General features: G+C 46.8%; 2 protein-coding genes across 2 annotated transcripts; both read right to left on the bottom strand.

Annotated features, from left to right (window-relative positions):
• Positions 1–441: 441 nt before the first annotated feature.
• Positions 442–4,038, bottom strand: LOC308139124 (uncharacterized protein; the record flags this gene model as incomplete). The annotated part of the gene is made up of 9 exons (XM_080508469.1): positions 442–974; positions 1,064–1,090; positions 1,531–1,609; positions 2,042–2,170; positions 2,252–2,362; positions 2,466–2,597; positions 3,348–3,449; positions 3,576–3,718; positions 3,990–4,038. 9 exons carry the CDS (start codon positions 4,036–4,038, stop codon positions 442–444), a joined length of 1,305 nt encoding a protein of 434 aa, XP_080364595.1.
• A 2,360-nt stretch (positions 4,039–6,398) lies between these two features.
• LOC308139123 (macrophage-capping protein-like) lies at positions 6,399–19,340 on the bottom strand (the record flags this gene model as incomplete). The annotated part of the gene is made up of 6 exons (XM_080508468.1): positions 6,399–6,713; positions 6,891–6,982; positions 7,898–8,030; positions 8,111–8,197; positions 18,906–19,029; positions 19,159–19,340. 6 exons carry the CDS (start codon positions 19,338–19,340, stop codon positions 6,648–6,650), a joined length of 684 nt encoding a protein of 227 aa, XP_080364594.1. The 3' UTR covers positions 6,399–6,647.
• Positions 19,341–20,912: the final 1,572 nt, after the last annotated feature.

Raw genomic sequence — 20,912 nt, 5'->3', positions numbered from 1 at the left:
ATTTTCACGTAAACCCACGGTCGAGTTTTTTTTTTTTTTTCTTCAAATAAAGTCAATTTCATACAATCTGAGTCACAGTTGGAGTGGTGTGATTAGATAAATGTACTTTCTCTTTCTGTCAACACGACCATTAACTCTTCTTAGTTTAGGTTTCAACTGAAGCTCAACTTTCAAACAGATGGAGCAATTCGGCAGTAATGCTCCAGTAACATTAAGGGAAAATAGATTCTTAACCTCCTTTCGTGCTTTGTGGAGGTCGATCTGTGAAAAAGGCTTTAAAAAGGCCACGAGGTTCATTAAAAGGTGCAAACGTGCGCCGCTGTATTACAGCTACAATATAGAAACCAGTATCTGCAGACAGAGGATTGTGCATTTAGAGAACAAAGTCAAAAAAGAAAATGTCAAGATAATTCTTCTACGCCGTCCTGAACGTGCTTTTCTTCATTTAACAGAGATCCTGTGCGGCTCTCTGACGACCATCAGAGTGTGTCCGTCCATCGGGGCGAACAGCGGGTACAGCTTCCCCCTGAAGGCCCCCGTGAAGGTGTAGATGTGGGACTTGTTCTCGGCGTCGTAGAAGGAGATCTGTCCCTCCTCGTAGTCCAAGTAGACGCCGAGGCGGCGGGGCACGAGGCCGACGTGCAGCTCCGCCTCCGGCTTGCTGCAGGCGTAGAAGTGGTGCGCGCTGCGCCACAGCACCCAGTAGTTCTGCTTGGGCGTCATGGGGAAGTGCCCGTGGCGCTTGGAGCTGGCGCTGGTCATTCCCACTCGCCAGCAGCCGTTGTTGGGGAGGTCCACCTCCCAGTAGTGGCGGCCGCAGTCGTAGCCCTCCCTGCCCAGCACGCAGGGCCAGCTGTCGAAGCGCTGGGCGGAGTCGGGGAGGTCGGACACGAAGCGGGCCTCCTGGACCCGCCGCTGGTCGTCTGACAGCAGCAGCCAGGGGTTGTTGGTCGTGGGGTCGAGAATCACGTCGGCTACAAAGAGAGATGAGTGTGCTTGTTGTGGCGAAGTTGTAAATGGCACGTATGTTTAGGTTGTGTTCGATAAAGGGGAGGATATTTACCTGCTGCACTGCAAATCCAACTCCACACTGAAAAGAGAAATAACCAGAAAACTTTTGTATTGGAGGTTTAAAGAGGTCGTATTATGCAAAACCTTTCTAATGGTTTTCCAACAGTAAAACGCATCAGAAGTGAAGAAAGTGTGTCCTCTCCCTCCCGGGCTTGTTTCAGTTTGTAAAAAGTGTGTTGCTCCAACCAGCCAATCAGGAATCAAGCCCTATACAGTGTCATCTGGAGTTTAGCCAATCCCAGTCAAGATAGGCCCTTTGACTCCTCCCACAATTAGTCAGCTCTGCTCTGGCACATGGCACCACGAGAGGGAGTACTTCCTCCTCTTCCCATAGATGGGCATGTGTGGGCGGAGCCAGTCCAGCTCACACAAACACAGCCCAAAACTGAGGTCAAATAAAAATATTCATCTTGTCATTTTTCCTCTTAAATACTTGGACAAAGATCCATGAAGACCCACCTGACTTGGGGATGTATCTCGGAATTCCTGCTTTCCAGGTCCTTTGCTTGGCCAGGAGCCACATCTGAGGGACTTTTCCCTGCAAAGGATGAAAACATGTTGCTCATGTGTGGTCATTCCCTGTTATCCATTGACTTTACTTCAGTTTTCCTGCCAAGGCTTGTTTGAATAAACCTTAAAACTTCCTGCTGAGATTAAATTTATTTCTTTATCTCATCAGAGGTGAATTACGCTTCGTGTGGCAGATCACCGCCACATAAACTGAATCATCGAGTTTATTGAAACCGTGCGAAAGGTTCACTCACATGGCAGCTTTGCTAAAATGTGCTCGTAACTTGTCATACCTTGGCAGCGGGAAGAACGTTCTCATTTATGGCTTCAGCTATGTTTTTCCTCTCTTATCGACAGGAATAAAATCTTCATATTTGACTTGGAAAAGAGCCCCTTCAAATGTTGTCTACTGTTTTCAACTCACTTCTACGGAATAGACTGGGGAGTGTTTGTGACTCACCGAGCTGTCTTCCTTCAGCAGAGACCAGGTGATGAACTCCAGCAGCGGCGCCAGCCGGACCAGCAGCTTCTTCTTCTGGCTCAGCTGGTGCACGACTTTCCGCAGCTTGTTGCTCTGCATGCCGCAACTCTGCCAGCACAGGTCTTTTCAGTTCAGTTGAAATAACACGTGCCGTGCATGTCTTTGACTGCTATTTTGGGGGCTAAGTACCTCGGTGGCCACCTGCAGCTCTTTGGCCCACTCCATCATCTGCATCTGTGCTTCCTGGCGACCGGCCTCCTGCTCCCAGCCGTCCGGCGCCCAGGGAGTCTCCCTCAGCAGCTGAAGGACACCAGAGCAGTGTGAGTCAAGGGTTAGATTTTAAAGAAGCCCCTTCAGGCATGTGTTTCCTGAGGGCAAAGCGCCCATCGCGAGCTCCGCTGACCTCGTCGACGTGGTGGAGCTCGTCGGCCCACTCCAGGATGAGCTTCCTGCTCTCCTCCAGGCTGCGCTGGGCTCGTTTCTCCAACCGCCGGGCCTCCTGCTGACCGGCGCCCTCCCCGGCACCACCGCCGCCCTGTTGAAACACGACGCACACCGTCATACAAGAGGATCCCTCTTTAGTTCACTCCACTTTTGTGCCATGTTTCACGGTTCCACCTGACATGACCCAGCAGTTCCTATGTGCTCGGTTGAAAGGTCAATGTGTCCCTGAACATGAGTTATCTGAAGGTGTGTTAACCATGTCATCGGTCCACATATGAACATATGTTTACAATACCTGTGGTTGTAAATCCCTCACTTATCTGTATTCTGAAGGGGGGGGGGGAATGCAGGAAAGCATATTTTCCTGATGAAACACAGCAAACCAGCAGTGAAATGATGAAGTATATAAACCTGAAACACAACGTTCTCTCATTTTCCCCCTTAAAAAAAAAATTGATCGTCTCCTTTGTTTTTTAAACTGGGATCCTCAGCCGGCCCCTTTGCCATGAGGGATACGGATAATAAGAGCAAACGCCAGAGCTTCCTCGTTCTAAAGCTTTTGTTCACTTTATATTAAGATGTTAAACTTATTTTAGTTGAGGGGGCGCAAAAGAAAACGTGGAAGCCAAACGGGGGCCAATAAGAAGGAGGAATGACATCTATTTTGATTTTTACAAAAAGAAAATAAGGAAAAATACAGGTTTCTTTGCCCATGGACTTCACGTTGTGATCATTCTAATTACTTTGAGAGTGAAAACAGACTATTTTCCCACCACCTCCTCTCAAAGTTCACATCGACTTGCTGAGTTACTGTTTGAATCGTCTCGTTCGCAGGTCAAACCTTCGAGACTTGGTCCACCTGCTCCTTCCAGTGGTGGATAAACTGCACGCACTCCTGCAGACTGCTGAGATCCTTCAGGCTGGGCTTACGGATGTTTGGCTGCTGGAAATTCAACAAGTATGGCACACGTCAGTACGGGATGCTCCGCATTCGGCCTTGTTTTTACACATTTGTGGCGTCGCATCGAAGTTTTTCCAAGCGACTGAGAGGGAAAGTTGTGTGGTTGACCTGTGGGCCTCTGGTGTGAGCGTTGAGGGACCTGCTGGGGGCCGAGCTGAACGGCTGCTCCAGGTCGGGAACGTCCCAGCGGACGGCGTCAATGGTGCTGCTCTGTTTGGCGGCGCTCTTCTCAAAGCGGAGGGTGCGCACCTCTGGGTGGAGGGAGAAGCAGAGGACAAGGTGGGGTTGGGATTCAGTCAAATTCTGAACTTCTCAATGGCTCACTGACACTGATCGCTCAGCAAGAAAGCATAAAAAAAACTGCAATAAATATTCCTTTCTTAGTGAGATTTGACCTATTTACAAGTCTTTGTTGCATCAGCTCAGGCTTGAGTATCATATAGGAGGACAGCTGAGGACTGTGAAAGGCAGACAGAATAAACAACAGACATGAAATGAACAAGTCAATAAAAAAAGACATACTTTGGGCAAACTTAAGGATGCCCTTCTTCTTTGCTGTCGAGGTTTCCATAATTGTTACTGTGGAGAAGAAAACGTCACATAATAAATACGATTTCTTAAAAACGACAACAACAAAAACTACAGATTTGGTAAGTAATTGAACATTCTCTCATTAAAAAAGACAAAAAAATGCAAAACATAGATTCACTTTAAATTACTTGATAATTAATTCGAGACATTCCAATAACAAACTCACTAACCCTACTAGTGTGGATTTAAAGGTACAATATAATCAATACGACACACAGACAACACGAGGTGCCAGTAGAATTAAAATCAGCTCTGATAAATATATTGATCGGTCGCGTCTCACCTTCAGCAGAGCTCAGGGTTGCAGCTCTTCTGCCAGAGGAAACTGAACCAGCTCTGCCGCCTGTCCAACCTTTTCCAATGCCTGAGCTTTACACTTTTTTTTTTTATATATACATCCACGTGAGATGGCAAGAGGAGGGCGGTGCGAAAGCAGAGCTCTCTGACAAGAATGGACGTGAGCTGCCCTGCAAAGACATGAGCAGGTTTTTTGTTTTTTTTTACAACAGCAATAATCCTCCTGATATCAGCGGCGGTGACGCACACACTCCCTGACAGTATCAAGTGTTTCCACAATAGCAGAGGACAATTGTTCAGATATTAACAGTCGCTGTATTGGGGGTGATCCACTATCACCCCCAATACTATCAGCACTATCAGGTTCTTGATTCTGAAGAAGCAGAATCAAGATCGTTATGAAATGCTTCTTGAAGTGTGAAGATGGTGAAAAGCTGGCATGTTTGATCTCTTCTCAAAACAAACAAAAGAATCAAAATAAACTTTATTTATAGAGCACATTTCGTACATAGATGTAATACAAAACGCTTCACATAAAGACTTTTGTCTAGAAACACGTACACCCACACACCAACCCCGACTGCCTGTAACAGAATTTATATTAAAAAAACCTAGAATACCCCAAGATACCCCCCCCATCCATCCATCCATCCATCCATCCATCCATCCATCCATCCATCCATCCATCCATGAGGTAGAACATGAAAACTCCACCCACACAGACCTCCAAGAATGAATTTAACCCACCAAACTGTGATCGAGCACATCTTCCCAGAGTAAAGCATTATAAAGTCAAGTTAGATTTATATTGCATCTCTCAGTGTCATAAAGATTTGATTATATCAATACGATCAACTTTGTCTCTCCCCTTTCAATATTCAAACTCTGCACTCTGTGGTCCTCTTGAATTATTTAATGATCTTCTTGTCCAAATAAGATCCCACTGATTATAATAAATTGCTGTTTTTTGTTTTTTTTTACTCAACTCCTTATTTTCTCTGCTTGTAGTTTCTTCATCCTTTTATCATTTAAAATGGTCATTAATGGACTGTTAATAGGGAGGATTTCACATTTCACGTGTAATTCTGGATGATGGTTTATGCAAATGAAGAAAAACAAACCAATCAACTTCTCAGGGTGGATCGTCGTCGTCGAGCAGCCTTCTCTCATCAGCGGCAATAAACACGTGACATTATAAACGTGCAAGTCTGAATGCGTGTGCAGTGGCGAGTTCCTGCAGAGACTTTATACGGGGATATAAACACCAAATCAAATGAAACACTAGAATCATGCATCATGTTCTCCGCCTCAGTGTCCACGAACTGAAACCTCACTGCTTCTGATGTTTCAACACAGGAAGTATAATTCATGTGTGCCATAAGTTATGTGCATTTCAAACATTTTTGTTTTTCTGATCTACAAAAAAGATTTAATCTAAACTGCATTTCATATCTAAGCTGTCAGTGCTCACACATCCACAGGCCACCGTAAAAAAAAAAGGAAAATTAGAAATGTTTTTGTGTTATTTTACGTGTAATTAGAAACATTTGAGTCATCCAATAGAAGGTTTGACTTCAATTCCATGAATTTCATGTACTTTAAGAATAGGATTTGTATATTTCTAGGACTTGTTTGTTTGTTTGGCTTCACTGTATTGTATTGTCTAAACTGATAGTATTATTAAAAACACAAACTGAAAAGCTGTTTATTAAAATCTCTTGAACTCAAAGCTCCCATTGGAGCCGGAGCGTTTGCAGATTGTCATGATTGCAGGTAACTTTTGTGTCGCCGTGGCAGCAGAGGGCATAGTTTAGAAGAAATTATGTAAAAGCGAGTGTGAAGGGCGGTGACATTTCCTCCAGCGTATCGTCACTTAACAGAACAGACCTGAAAAAAAAAACCCCAGTGTTGAAAAGAAAAAAACGTAACCACGGTAACATTTCTAGTAAGCAGTTTCTGATTTATTTCTCAAATGCAGACAAACCTGTGACACTATTGAACAAATGTAGAAAAAAAAAAAAAAATCAATTTATTCAAGGTTTTCGTTTTTATATCTCGAAATGTTTTCAGTTTTTATAAAAGTGGCATCAGATATCTGATTCTACCAGCGCAGGCTGCAGCATGCTCCGTCGGCACAGAATCTTACAAATATGTACATACTCGTAACAGCACATATATATATATATATATATATATATATATAATCCCCAGTGTGTTTTCTATGTTGTTGTGGGTCAGGATATGCAGCTTTTAGCTCCAGTGCAGTTTTGGTTGAAGGCTCTGGTGAAACGTTCAGTTCCAGTTATTGAAGAATTGCTTGAAGATGATGGTCTCCTTCCCCTGCGGCAGGATCTCCACCTGAAACACACATAAACTTTACGGCCTGCAGTAAACGAGAGGCGTGAGCCACCGGGAAGTGAGATGGGTAAACACTCATTTTCCATCTCATAACGTGCTACTGCTCTCCGGTTACAGTTTGACTGAGCTTAGCAATGTTTACACTGCAGTCTGTTCTTTTTTTTTTTTTTCCTTTACCTGTGTTTTCATCCTGGGGTAATTCATTTTTTCGATGAAGCTGTCGGCCATCTGCAGGGCCTCCCTCTTCTCCTCTGCGTTCGCTCCGTTACCTGGTGGAGGATCAAACAAAAAAAACAGAAAGATTCACTTCCTGCTCTCGTCATACAATCTGTTTCTGGAAATGAGAACAACATATTTACTCGTCTAACTAAATATAGCAGCGCTTATAAAGCTGTATGTCACGACTGGAGGTATCCGAGATCCAATCTTGTGTTGGAGAGATAAAATATAAACTATTTACTTGCTTTATTTGCCAAAATTTTACCACAGTGGCATTTGAGATTGGTTGAATTGGAAATTTTGACCCTCAAAATTGATGAGTCGTCAACATTCAATGTGTCTAGTAGCTAATAATAATCAATTATGAGCTCAATTATGAGTTTTGTCAGTGATAGTTACGATGATATAATTTATGTTTGGTGAAGAATAAAACATGATTGACATATTTTGATGGAACTCGTTTTAGCTTGTGATAAGTTTGTTTGAACCGTCGGCACTGCGCAGCTGCTTCAGGGAGGAAAACAAGTGTCAAAGGTGTGTTTAAAATGAGGTCTTTGAGGCGTCATATCAGCGTAACACCGTCCATACGTTCGCCTGACTCCTCTGGCGTCCAGATAACAGACACTTCAGGGCTCGTGGCCTTGACCTCCCCTAATGTCGAAAGATTAAAACACGGAGGTTCAACCTGAGACTTGCTTGTTTGCTCTGATTGCAACAAGTGAAAGCGTCTCTGTCGTAATCTTGTCGGGTCAGAGGTCAGAGGTCGCCGGCTCCCTTCGGACTGTCACCCACCTTCAGAAAAAGAAGTGCCGACGTCCCGAGACCGTTATTTTTCACCGCGCTCGTTAAAATTTCATCAAATCGGTTATCCAATATCTGCAGCGTCTCACAACTGTCACTTTTCCTCCGTGTGCGTGTCAGCGGGCGCCGGTTCGCTGGCCCGGGGCCAAGTGGCGTTTCCTCACCTTTCCACACGAAGATCTTCCCGTTGGCGCCGTTGTCCAGGATGAAGCAGTCGTCACGGACCAGCAGCTCCTTGCCAAACGGGCTCTTCTCGGACACCTTGGTCATCGTCATGGACCCCGTGGCGTCGGACACCTGGGGAGCGGACGGAGGCGAGGTCAGGCTTTCGGCGGGACGGGGGGGTAGGTTAGCGGGGGTTAAAGATGGAGTCCGACCTTATAAAGAGAGGCCGAGTTGGAAGCGTCCGCTTTGCTGTCCTCTTCCGGCGTGCTCGCCGCCAGCGTCGGCATCATCCCCAAGACCTGCTCGGCAACACGGGAAACTTTTAGGACGATAAAAAACTTTTCCAGCTTCTCGATTGATTCGCGGCGGCGTTGTACATCCTGGACACTGTTGGGATTTATGGTTGGTAATTAGCATAAATAATTACTGTAAGTAATGGATTACTGAAAGTAATAGATTACTGAAAGTAATTTAGGAAAAATTGGAATTACTAATGAAGTAAACGGTTAGTTACTCATCAGCAACTCCTAGAGTAATTGAGTAATTACTCAAAAGTTAATAAATTATCAAAAATAATTTATTAATAAAAATTATTAATTTGCATAAATTGGTTATTTATCAAATAATAATTAAATCGGGGCACCACCAGCTAAGCTGGAAATAGCTAATACCAAATTTCAGTCTCGTTTGTCAAAAAGGGTTATTTAAGTAAAGTTAATATTTCTGTGTAAATATAACAATATTAAATAACAAGGAAGGTGTGAGCTTCGAGCACAGACTGTTACAAACCAGTGAATTGTCAACAATAAATACACAATGATAACCAAGAATCGATCAATTCAGTTAAAATGAGTTTATTAACAAAAAGTATTTATTAAAAAATAATTCATAAATCATTTATTAAAACAACACAATTAAGTAATAAACAATCAAACACGAAGATCTAATCTATTAAACAGCAAACACTATGTACAAAGAAAGAGGGTGTGTGTGTGTGTGTATGTGTGTGAGAGTGTGTATGAGTGAGTGTGTGGAAGCCTGAGTGGGGTGTAATGACCACGAACGTCCACCAGGTGGCGGAAGGCGTTGGAGGGTCAGTGTGTGTGGGTGTAATGATCTCGAACGGACACTAGATGGCGGCAGGCGTCTGGTTCGAGGCAGTAACCGGAACGACCACTAGGGGCGCGGCGGCGCACGGAGGGAGAATGCAATGACTCGACTTGTCCACCGAGTGGCGGTCTTTCAAGAGATTGCAATCACCAACGCGGCCACCAGAGGCGCTTGGCGCACTCTTCTGGACGGCGTGACATCACTGTGCTCGTGCACGGCTCGTGAGCCTGCTTGGAGCGCGCCTGGGGGCTCGTGGCCGAGTTTTCCCAGGGACAGTGAACTACACACGGTCACAGAGCGCATGCAGCAGCACGCGGCTGCTGCGATTGTTAGTGAGGGAGAGAAAAAAAAGAAAGGAGAAGAGGAGGGAGAAGGGCAGTGGACAGAATATGTTCAGCTCTGCACACTGTCTTGGACTACACAAAGTCTAGAAATGGTCTGTGCAGGTTGAGAGAGAGCGCGAGAGAGAGAGAGAGAGGAGGTTCGCGTGGATGTAAATCCAACGCGCAGACACAGATGGGTTGGAAACAGGGATCAGGTCCCTGACTTCAACACAATAATAAACACACAGCAATATTACAGTCACGTTATTCTCATTGCCTGCCCAGACTCTAAGCCTTACTCAGTTTGATGAGGGTGAACGTGCTGCCGGCGGCCGGGAAAGTGCGTTGATTTCCCGGCTGGAGCTTGTTTTTCTCTCTGGCGTCCCAGGTAAACAAGCTAAACTGGTCTGTGGACAGGGAAAAGTCCACAGGATGATCCGAGGAGGATCAAGCGCTTCTTTTGAGGAGGGGGGAGAAGAAGCGGCTTCAGGTCTGCATGCGGGAGGAGGGTGCGCTGCCAGCTGCACACTCGGACTCCGGTGAAGAAGGAAAAAAAGGAAAAAGGGAAAAGTAGAAGTAGTTCCACGGTGGTTGTCGGCTCATCCGGCTCGGTGTGGAACTCCGGGCCCGGTCAGCGGGCACACGTGGCACTTCGTCTCCGTGCGAAACGGATGCGTCCGTCTTTACGCAAGTTTCAACATTGGAGAGGAAGAAATCACCCCCGCGGGGGTGTTTTATACCTTTTGGCTGGTGTCGGGTTTCCAGCCGGCTCTGGGTCATGTGGACCAATCCTGACGGAGGGCCCGCCCTGGACATTCCAGCTGGTGAGGGAGCTCTCAGGCTCCCCCTGCCGTTGGCCTCTAGTATTGCACCTTGGACGGGGGGGGTGATGGGGGCCATTGGTCACGTGATCACGTGACCAATGGCAGACTTTTTCAGTTGTAGGCATGTGGTCCTTTGTTCTCAAAACGTGGTCCCCCCCTCCCCCTTCCATGAGGTTGAGTGGCCCCCAACATCCCCCCTTTGGTCCGAAGAGTGGGATGCGGATCTCAGGCTTTGGAGCAAACCTGGGCCGAAACGTCTATGAGTCTGTGAATGTCCCAATGTCCTGTGGAACACAAGGTCATTTCTGTCCAACAGTTCATACAGGAGGTTATTGTCCGAGCAGGGCAAGGCTAGTCTGGGCAGGGTAAGGCTAGTCTGGGCAGACCTACTATTCCTGTTCTAACTATCTAAGCCTTCATACCTTTCATTTCTTACAAGTGCATCACCAGTGAAAATGAAAGAGGTAGGAAAGGGCAGGAAAGTTGAAGAACAGGAGGGAAATGGGTTAGTAGGCAGCTCGAGGACAAGTTTACAAAAGCGGAGGTACCGGATACAAGGAGTAGAGTCTGATCTGTAAACTGTGGATGTGGTTGCACCAGTGAGCAAGTGTCCAAAAGCCACCAGCCGTCTGGGGGGTTTTGGTGCACCTGCTCCGGTTTGGAGTGAGAGTGAAGTGTGGTGTGTGGAGGTGCACGTGTGTGTTCCCTTCCAAAACCCAACTTTCACTACAGAGGCTTCAAACTGTACACATTATTTCTGTTAATAATGGCTAAGTTTTGAAGAAATCACAACTCTTGGCTCTGTGGTTTCACAGAGGTTAAAATAGCACTGCCGAGACTGTCAGATGTATCTGTGAATGTCGTATAACCGTGGTGGTGTTAGTCTTGACAAATTGCTCAACCCGGGTTAGTGGAGCTAAGTAAGGTGGTTCTACCTGTACTGAAGCTGCTAACGGAGGAGCTATTCTCCCTTCGATCTCGTGTAGATCTCTGACTACACACAGGGGTTATTTCTCCTAAACAATACTCGACTGAGTCCAAGGCATGCTAAGTGGTGTTAACAGAGCTGGATATGAGTTTACAGTGACTATATTTCCCTGAATGGTTCAACTCGAGCTTTGTAACTGCTCACGTTGTCCAAGGAGGCAGGGTTAGATTTCTGATGGTGGCAGGGGTTAGTACATGCACCTGATGGGAGTTGAGCATGCTGTCACTAAACCCTACTGATTAAAATCTGTTCTGCTCCTGGAATGGAGGTTCTCCCCCCTCGCTAGGGGAGGAGTTGACCTTACTCCGAGGGAGTAAGTTGATTGAGTGGCTCTGCAGTGCAGGCCGTGACAACACTGACCTCTTCTGGCTGGTCCAGAAGGTGCAGTGTAAGGTCATTTCTCTACCAGTCATTCTTTGGAGGGAGTGGCACCTGTGGAGTGGTGTCTGGTGGACCGATTGGTCACCCACACCCGTTGGAGGCTCACGTCTCCATCTGCACCACCGCTGTTGCCATACCGGAGTATGTGGGTGGTGCTGTGGTTGACTCGGTCAACCTGGGAGAATGACTAGGAGTGGTTTGGTGAATGGAGGTTGGCCTCCATTACCAAAATGTCGTACAGGGCAACCATGACACTGGGTGTGGCATGTGTGCCTGTCTAAGTCGACCAAAGATGGGAAGCTCCAGTGGCTGAACGCTTGGTTCAGAAGGAGGGCAGCAGCCGGAATGGCTGTGTCAAGATGGAGGCTCCCAAGTTATGACACGTTAGTCGGGGCTCTGAGGTTTTGACTGGCATGAACTCTCCCTGCTGGGGTTCAGTCCCATCAGCGCCACCTATGAGCCCAATGAATTCAACTTTGATGCGGCACCCCACTATGCTGAGAGCAAGTTTGGTTCACGCTACCAGAAGTTGATAAAGGACGTGTCGTGTCTCGGCTAAATGTTCCTCACAGGTGCAGTGACGCATGAGGAAGTCGCCCACATAGATGAGGGTTGCCGTGAGCAGCAGTGTTACTCATCATGGTGTGGAGAAGGATGGTAGACACCGATGGTGGGTCTAAGTAGCCGAAGTGGCACCGGTTCCAGGCGGACTGGCGGTTGCCAAAGGAAGAAACTAGCTGCTACTGGTTAGCGGGGACCACCTTCGTGGTCCAGCACCGCTTTACCGCGTATACAGCTAGAAAGAGTATGTACTGGTGTACACAAGATGGCGGTGCCTCGAGGTCAGTGGGGACGCACGCCAGGTGGGGGTCTGTGACCCCCCTTTCGTGCGAGACCCGCGCGAAGATCGTGTGATAATCGCGGAAGACCTCAATGACTGCATCTCCTCGTTTCTGCTGTGTAAAGCGCTAGCTTTAGCAGGGTGTGGCTTGGTCTTTGACTCGAAACCTGAATAAGGTTCTTCTGGTACAGACGTGGTCTGTTTACCTGAAGTGTCTGTATTCTCTGGTTGAGTCATCAGAGCCTGCACAACCAGGTCACCTTCAGTGCTCGGTTTTGTGCCATGGAGAACCTGTTTGAGGTTAACATGGTGAGCGCTGGTGATGGTTTTGGTTGTGGGAATGAGGAGAGCGGTGTCATGCGTGTCGTCACCGGTGGGGGACGACAGCAGGTTGTCAGTGAGAGGCACCATCAGTTCAAGATTGTGAAATGAACTGTCAGTTGACACCTCTAAAGATGGAAATGCGGTCACTTTAATCTGACCGTGTGCCAGATTATGGACCCGCGGGTTGGCTGAACGATTGTTCAGCTCCGGAAGAGATGGGTCACAGATCACCGGGTCGGGATCTGGACGGTGAGTCGAGGAGGCACATGAACCAGGGACCTTGGTTAAGGTCTGGAGTGACCATGCTGAAAGTGAGCGGTGGCTCGGAACTTTAAGCAGGCCGGCGTCGGTGGCCGATCTCTCAGACCAGCGCGCCAAAGGTGCCTCCGGAACCGAGGTTCCATTCATGTGTGCACCCCCCACGGTGTGGTGGGTGTGCAAAGAAGTACTCATGTACAAAGAAGAACTCACGTCCTTCAGTGACAAGAGTAAAGAGTGGTGTGCTTGAACTGGGTCTCGGCTCGTCACCTGCGGCGGATGCTGACTGTCAGGGAGCCTTGAAGTGGATTGGCTGGGGTCAAACTTTGGGAGAGACCCAAGTATTGGTAGGGGACCTCTAGACTGGATGGCATCGACTCTGCTGTTGAAAGCTTGGTGGCCTGGTTCAGGGCCAAGGGGAGTCGGGCTGGTGACTTGGGACCAAAGGCGCCATTGGTTGCAGTCCATCAGCACGGCCCGTCGGTTTAAGAGGTCCTGACCAATAAGAAGGTCCTCTGTGTTCAGGTCAGTGACATAGATGGGATGTGTCACCGACATGTCCTGGAAAGTTATGTCGACCCAGACACGTTTAGTGATGGGAGACACGTCCTGAGTGAAGCTTCTGATGTTTATGCTACACTCTTCCACCTGAATTGGCTTTCCTAGGGCACGCATGGTTCTAGCAACCTGCGTGAAGGTGGCTGAACACATGAGGGTGATTTCTGACCCAGTATCAAGCAGGGCGAGGGTGTCTACACCCCCTACCATCACTGAAGTGTATACGCGGTTGGCAGTGCCATTGCGTACAAGATCACCCAAGACTGTCAAAGGGGGCTCCTCTGTTGGTTCTGAGGGCCTCTTTGACCTCCTGGATCTCCTCCTCCTCCTCCTCTTGACAAAGCAAACTTTGTGTGCAGAGGGGAGAGGCCACCGGCCTAGTCATGCGGACAGGGGCCGGGAGTCCGGTTCCTCAAGGGAGCCGGGTCCCTTCTGACCAGGCGGGTTCAGGTCCTGCATCACCTCCTTGAGGCAGGATTTAATCCACTGTGGGACGTCTGCGTCCCAGTGGTTTTGGGTCTGACCTCGGCCTCGGTTGTGAGACTTACCTCTCCGCTGGGAGTGGTGAGGTCTCGGTCTGCCTGATCTCTTAACTCTAGGCCATTGTCCACCTCGTGGTCGAGGTTGTGGACATCTAACGGGTCCCCCATCCACAGCAAGTGTGGGGGAGGGGACCTCGTGACCTACAGGTGACAGGTTCGTGTTTCCGGTCGCCTGCGTTCTCAGGACGCCTGCGTCACCATCATGGTTTTCACCTGAACTGTGACGCAGCTCCCACACCATCTGCGCGTGTTTGCGGAGGTCTTTCATGGTGGGGTTTTTGGTCCTGCAGAACAGAGCGGCATCGAACCGCACACTGTTGTGGAGGTTGTTAATGAAGAGCGACTTTAAAGTCTGGTCTTCATCCAACCCCGGTGCACTGCGGCCTTGGAAGTAGGCGGCCCTAAGGCGCCTATAGTACTCTCTGGGAGGCTCCGCCTCCTTCTGAGTAATGGCAAGTGCACCAAAGGTTGCAGAGGCAGGATCATTGTACAGAGAATACTCTTCCCTAAGTGCATGACAGAGGGATGAGTAATGGTCTCTGACGGCAAGTGGGAGGGATTCCATGTAAACATGGACGCTCCTGGACGTCGTCTTCCAGAGAAGCTTCAGCTTCTCACGTGACGAAGGATGAGGCAGGTCGAGGAGGCAGCGTTCAACCTCCCGGAGGTAGTCCTCTATACTAACCTCCCGGTTGTTTGGGTTGAACTGCTCTATGTCCTCTGCAAGGGACTCAAGTTGGCGGGTCCGAAGACCACGTTCCCTTGGGGGACCGGAATGGTCCGAGTCATCTGAGCTAGACCCCCCTGGTTCTCTCCGGTGGAGAGAGTGAGGGTCATGATGACCAAGAGGGTCTCCAGTGAGTGGAGGACCAAAGCTGATAGCACGGTGAGGTGCTGCAAAATAACTCTTTTCATTCTCCTGAAAAGGAGTGAAAGAGCTGTGAGAGCGCATTGAGGTGCGGCTAAGCACCGATGGATGTGTGTCAGAGCACACCGGGACCCTGCGGTCCTTAAAGTGAAAAGCTGGGGGGACTGGGTGTCGGTTCAGTGGGATGCAGTCAACTCCCACAACACTGGGCAGGTGTCTTGTGCCACGCCCCCCTGGCTGTGTGTCAAGCCCCCCCCTCGCCATGGCTGCGGGGAAGCTTGATGCAGTCTGTCCCCCTGACGGGACAGCTCCAAGTCTACACTCACCTGTGGTGGGCGGTCCACCTGACTGGACCACCTCAGGATTGTAGAGACCTGGAGGAGGCTGTCCACCTGACTGGACAGCTTCAAGAATGCGCATAACTGGGGCAATTTGTCCATCTGACTGGACATTTTCCAGACTGCGGAGATGTGCTGCGTCTCTGCTGAGAGCTGCACCAGGTTTTACCCCAATGTGGTTTGGCTCATTGTTCTGAGAGCCATAACCTGACTCATCGTCTGATGAATCATCAGATGATGTGTCTGTTTTGACTTCTTTCGCAGAAGTTCGGGTTAGTAACCCAATAGGTTCCGTATAAGGAGCCTGATCGTCCCTGGCCTGGATCTCCTGTCGCAGGCGGGAGTTCTCCAGCTTCAGCTGGGCACTGTTAATCCTCAGCTGCCAACTGTAAAGTTGCAGCTGGGAGAGCCGCTCTTGAGCTTCGAGAGCTTGCAGCTCGGCCTTGCGCTGGTAGAGCAGTGCAATGTGGCCTAACACATCCGGAATGGTGAACTCTACCTGACCAACCGGGTTCCTCACATAGCTTAACAGCTGCCCGATCTCTGCTTCACAGGTCTCTAAGCTGTAGCTGTTGAGGTTTCTTCTCTCCTGTGTGGAGAGGCATAGGAGCCCAGCGACCACAGTCTGCAGGGCTGGGTCATGTGGCTCCCGAGGAGTCTCTGCTCCGAGCACGCAGTGTCTCTGACTACCCATGGTAGGAGTCACGCGAAAGCTGTGTTTTGAAAAGTGCCAAAATGTTGTTAATGCACAGGTGATGGTCACACCTGTAGCTTACAACTCTAAAGGTTGCTAATTGCTCTAACTGTAACCTCTCTCAAGTTAACAGGGTGGTGTTAGCACCTTGGGTGAGCAATAGCGGGTTAGTGTACATTTATCTGGGTAAGATACTTGAAAAGTGAAAGTACGAGTTAATCACAATGAAATTAAAACTTTATTCTAAAAACACACTCAGTATCTCCTCTGAAGCATCTTTTCGGCCACAACTGATGAAAAGACCTTAACAGTCAAATCCAGCAAAATAAAAGAGGTTGAAACTGCTTTAACCTAATAAACACTTCATGTTTAAACTTGAAATGAGAAAGTACGACTTTGTTCTAATGAAATAAAAACTTTTTCCAAAATCACTCTATATCCCGTGTGGAGCATCATTTCGGCCACCCCTGATGAAATGAAAATAGCAGTAACTCCACTTAATAAAACTGGTTGAAACTGCTTGAACCTGATAAACACATCATTTAAACTTTAATAGTGAAAGTACTAGTGTGTTCTAATGAAATAAAAACTTTATTCCAAAATCACTCTATATCTCGTGTGGAGCATCATTTCGGCCACTCCTGATGAAATGAAAATAGCAGTTACTCCACTAAATATAATTGTTTGAAAGTGCTTGCAACTGCTAAGTCCATCATGTTTAAAATTGAATTGAGAAAGTACTAGATTGTTCTCATGAAATAAAAACTTTCTTCCTAAATTACTCTATATCCCGTGTGGAGCATCATTTCGGCCACTCCTGATGCAATGAAAATAGCAGTAACTCCACTTAATAAAACTGGTTGAAACTGCTTGAACCTGATAAACACATCATTTAAACTTTAATAGTGAAAGTACTAGTTTGTTCTCATGAAATAAAAACTTTTGCACCAGTGGGTGTTGTTGATTGTTTTTCCAAGGAAACCACACACAGGTGAACAGACGAGTTCAGGGACATTCGTATGGACAAAAGACCAAGTTGTATTGCTGTTCCAGGTGACTGCCGACTATAAAACTAGCAGGTTCCAGGAGAATATGGTCTGGGAGTCATGATACTCTGGAAGCCACCATTGTTTTAGTGTCCATCTACTTACACACATACAGAAGAACTATTTCCTATGGCCATAGTCAGAATTGCCACTGTAACTTTCTAAACTTTTTTAACTCAGCAGTCAAATCCTTTTTTATGCAGCTGCAGCAGGAGATGAGCAGCCAAGATTTGATTAATCAGTAAAGGTATGTATTCTGTCTACATGAGTATCTGTCATTGATGCAATGGCTCTTCACACTGCATTTCTGCAAAATAACATGTTTCTATAGCGATAAAGAAGTTGTTGAGGGGTGGATTCATTCAAACGGTGCACCAGTGAAGACCGAGGTCTGAAATGCACAAAACAACCTTCACACACCAGAGAGGAGATGTATGTAATGAGAAATGTTTATTATTCTCAAACACTTTTTTTTTTTTTTTGGATTTTAAATAATTAAAAGTGACAATGGCTGTCCAGCCTCCTCTTCTTGGCGGGGGGGAGGTCAGTCTCTGTGTTTGTCTCGACTCTCTTCCTCTTCCTTAAGTTCATCTGACTGCTGCTCTCTTCTGAAAAACAGAATGTTTGAGATGAAACAATGCAGGTGAAACATCTCACCTCACACGGCAGATTTAAATCACTAAAGTGAAATAATTCTCATCCAACTGATCAAATCTTGCTCGACATCGGTGGACTTACCAGACATGCTCTTCCTCGCGGTCTCATCAGTGCAGAGTCTCCGAAGTTTTCTGGGTGGAGACCGGCACTCAGGCGTCTTTCGAAGTGTCACGCCATCATGTTGTTGTGCAGCGCTTTCATAAACACAACAACAACAAACAATTAGATTCACAAAATATCATGCATTGAAGAATCGCCAAAGGAAAAAAAGTTCAAAATACCCAGGGTCGTCACTGTCCCGGTATCTCTTCCGTCCTGACAGGTGGTCTTTTGTGGACGGACACGCTCTGCTGTGTTGCTCAGGGCTGCTGTTGCCCGAGGGAAGAACTTGTTGTCCAATAACTGGCCAGTATGGACAAACTTCCATCAGTTTGATGGACCGCTGTAGACTGGAGGACAATAAATCATTGAGTTTAACAACTTTGTCTGTGTGCCGGCTGATGAAGTACCAAACATCTGAGAGCCTCTTACTAGTTGTCGTAGCGGCTGTCCAGGTGACCGAGCGTCAAAAATGGATGCTGGAGGACACCTAAGGCTGATATCCGCTGGTGAGGGTCGGTGTTTAGCATCTGCTCGATGAGATCAAGAAATAACGCTCGGTCACGTGCTTCAGCTGGGACGTCCTCCAGTGGAGTTCCTTCAGGAACCTTGCGGGTACAGAAGAAAACAAATAGAAGTGAGAAAAACACATAAACCCGTATGTTCAAATCACAACAACAGGTGTTTTCCAGGAGATTTTACTCACCTTCAAAAGCTCTGCCAGACTTTTGATTGGACACCGCTGGATCTTCTTGATTGACTGAAGAGAGGAAAGATTTCATTCAGTCGACATGTAGGTGATGGTAGTTCCAAGAAAAGAAACAACAATCTAGTCTGACCCAACACTGTTTAGACGGAAACCATGAATCATACCTTCAGAGACCAAGGGGCGGGCTGTTCAAACGACGGTAACTTCTCCAAAAACTTATTTGTCCGACATCCTGAGTCCATCACGTGGTCGGGGACGTCTCCGCGAAGTGAAATTAGGTTTCTCACCTGTGGGCGAAGCACAATGTTGCATTACACATTCAAACAAACCACAAAAGTTCTGATTTCATTAAAAGTTATCCTTAAGCACTAAAATTCAGTGACCGTACACTGCAACTCTTAGTCAAAGGAGATGAAGTGATCTATTTGTATTCAATGTAACACTTACAATTTCAGCTTCTCGTTTCCCGGCCATCAGAATATCTCCGATCAGAAGTTCCGCCGCCACGCAGCCCAATGACCAAATGTCAATGGCGTGAGAAAACGGGGCTCCCATCAACATTTCCGGGGCTCTGAGGAGGAAACAAACACACTTTATTCACGATGGCTCGGTCACACATGAGCTTGACTAAAAAACTGAGACGTCAGCGTTCAGTGCTACACAGTTGTTCACATCCACAGAACAGAGTTTGGGTAATTACGTGTATGGAAGAGTTCCGATCATGTGACCGATCCTATTTTTCGGGTCATTAAGAGCCGTGCCGAAATCTATCAGTTTGGCTCTCCATGGTTCCTCTTCATGGTTGGCAAGCATGATGTTCTCTGGTTTGACGTCGGCATGGATCACATTGATGTGATGCAGGAAACAAAGAGCTTCGGCCATCTGAGACAAAGCAGAGAACAACACTAATAATCAAACAACTGAAGAGACAGCGAAACAAACTGTGTAATGATGTTTCAGCTTGAATTTTGAGTAAAACAACACGTTGAAAGAGAAACAGCGCAGCACACAAATAAGGAGATAAGAAAGTCAAACCTGCTGCATGATTGGCCGAATGTCCATCAGGCTGAGACGCGTGTCCTTGACGTGAGCCTTCATATGTTCATATATGTCCATGCCGAGCGTCTCAAATTCCAGGCATAGACCATGGCTGGACATGAAGGCGCCGGAATATTCAACAATGTTGAAGTTCCGAGAGCCCAAACCGGTCATCATGTCCAGGAAGTTGGCCTGGAATCACAGCAGATCATAGAAAAGCTCACGTTATACCCAGTGTTTTTGAATTGTTGCGATGCAAGTGAAATACGAGTGACTGTTCTTGTACGGCACCTCGTTCTTGGAGCCAGCGATGGATTTTTCATCGTCGATGATTTTTAAGGCCACCAAGTGGTCGGTTTGACCCTTGCTGCAAAGGGCGACCTTCCCGAAGCTCCCACTGCCCAGGATCTTTATGACCTGGTAGTCACCGGTGGGCGAGGAAATGGTGTCTCCCAGCATTGTTCTGAATTATAGGAGAAGAGTTCATTAGGACTGTTTAACATCAAATCCTGTGTTTTAAGATTCTGAAATGTGGACTGGTCTACTGATTGCAGTGAAGCAGCAGGACACTCACCTCAATTAGCTGGATCCAACAAGTCAATTGAGAGTTGTAGATGGAACAGTGAAGGGATTCACAACGACCAGAACGTCTCTCAAAGCAGGCAGTCGACGATGAAAGCACCAAAACCAAACCGAGAACAAACGAAGAGCAAACCGAAACCAAACCAACACCAACCAAGACCAAACCACACAGAGAAACCCAGAACTGCTGGTGGATCACGTCACAAAAGTACAGAGGACTTCAAAGGACGAGATTAAAGGCAAGAAACAAACCAATCATAGGGATCAAAGGATCAAATGGAATGGCCCAAATTATCAGGGGGGGGGGGAGGTGGAAATGGTTTGGTCCAGCTCCAGGTTTCGGCCTGTAAATGGAGAATTGTTCACTTTCCACCATCTCCTATGCTTCTCAAGTGGAATTTTTGTTTTTCTTTTTTAAAGTCCCTTGAGATGGTTGTGTTGTATTTGGCACTATATAAGTACATTGAAATTATAATTCACTATGTCAATAAATGTATGTATGTATGTTTGTATGTATGTAAATGAAATATTGAACCATAATCATAAAACACAAATATCTCAAACATTTACACCCTAATATCCAAGTCACTAACATTTAAAATATCACTTCGTCTGACCTCCATGAGTCATTTCATTTCATTTATTTATTTATTTAAATAGGGACAGTACATATTAATGAACATATAACATATGAATCTGACATATATCGCCATGGACTACTACACGTAATAGTATTTGCTAGTTCTTATATTTTTCTGTTAACACATCAAAGGTGATAAAACTGGTGTTTGCTGGCAAACAAGAAAAGTTTGTTCACTTCAAAAACTGTTTTTG

This window comes from Blennius ocellaris (genome assembly GCF_963422515.1).
Source record: "Blennius ocellaris genome assembly, chromosome: 14".
Taxonomy (NCBI): domain Eukaryota; kingdom Metazoa; phylum Chordata; class Actinopteri; order Blenniiformes; family Blenniidae; genus Blennius; species Blennius ocellaris.
This window is presented reverse-complemented; position numbering and strand designations above follow the sequence as displayed.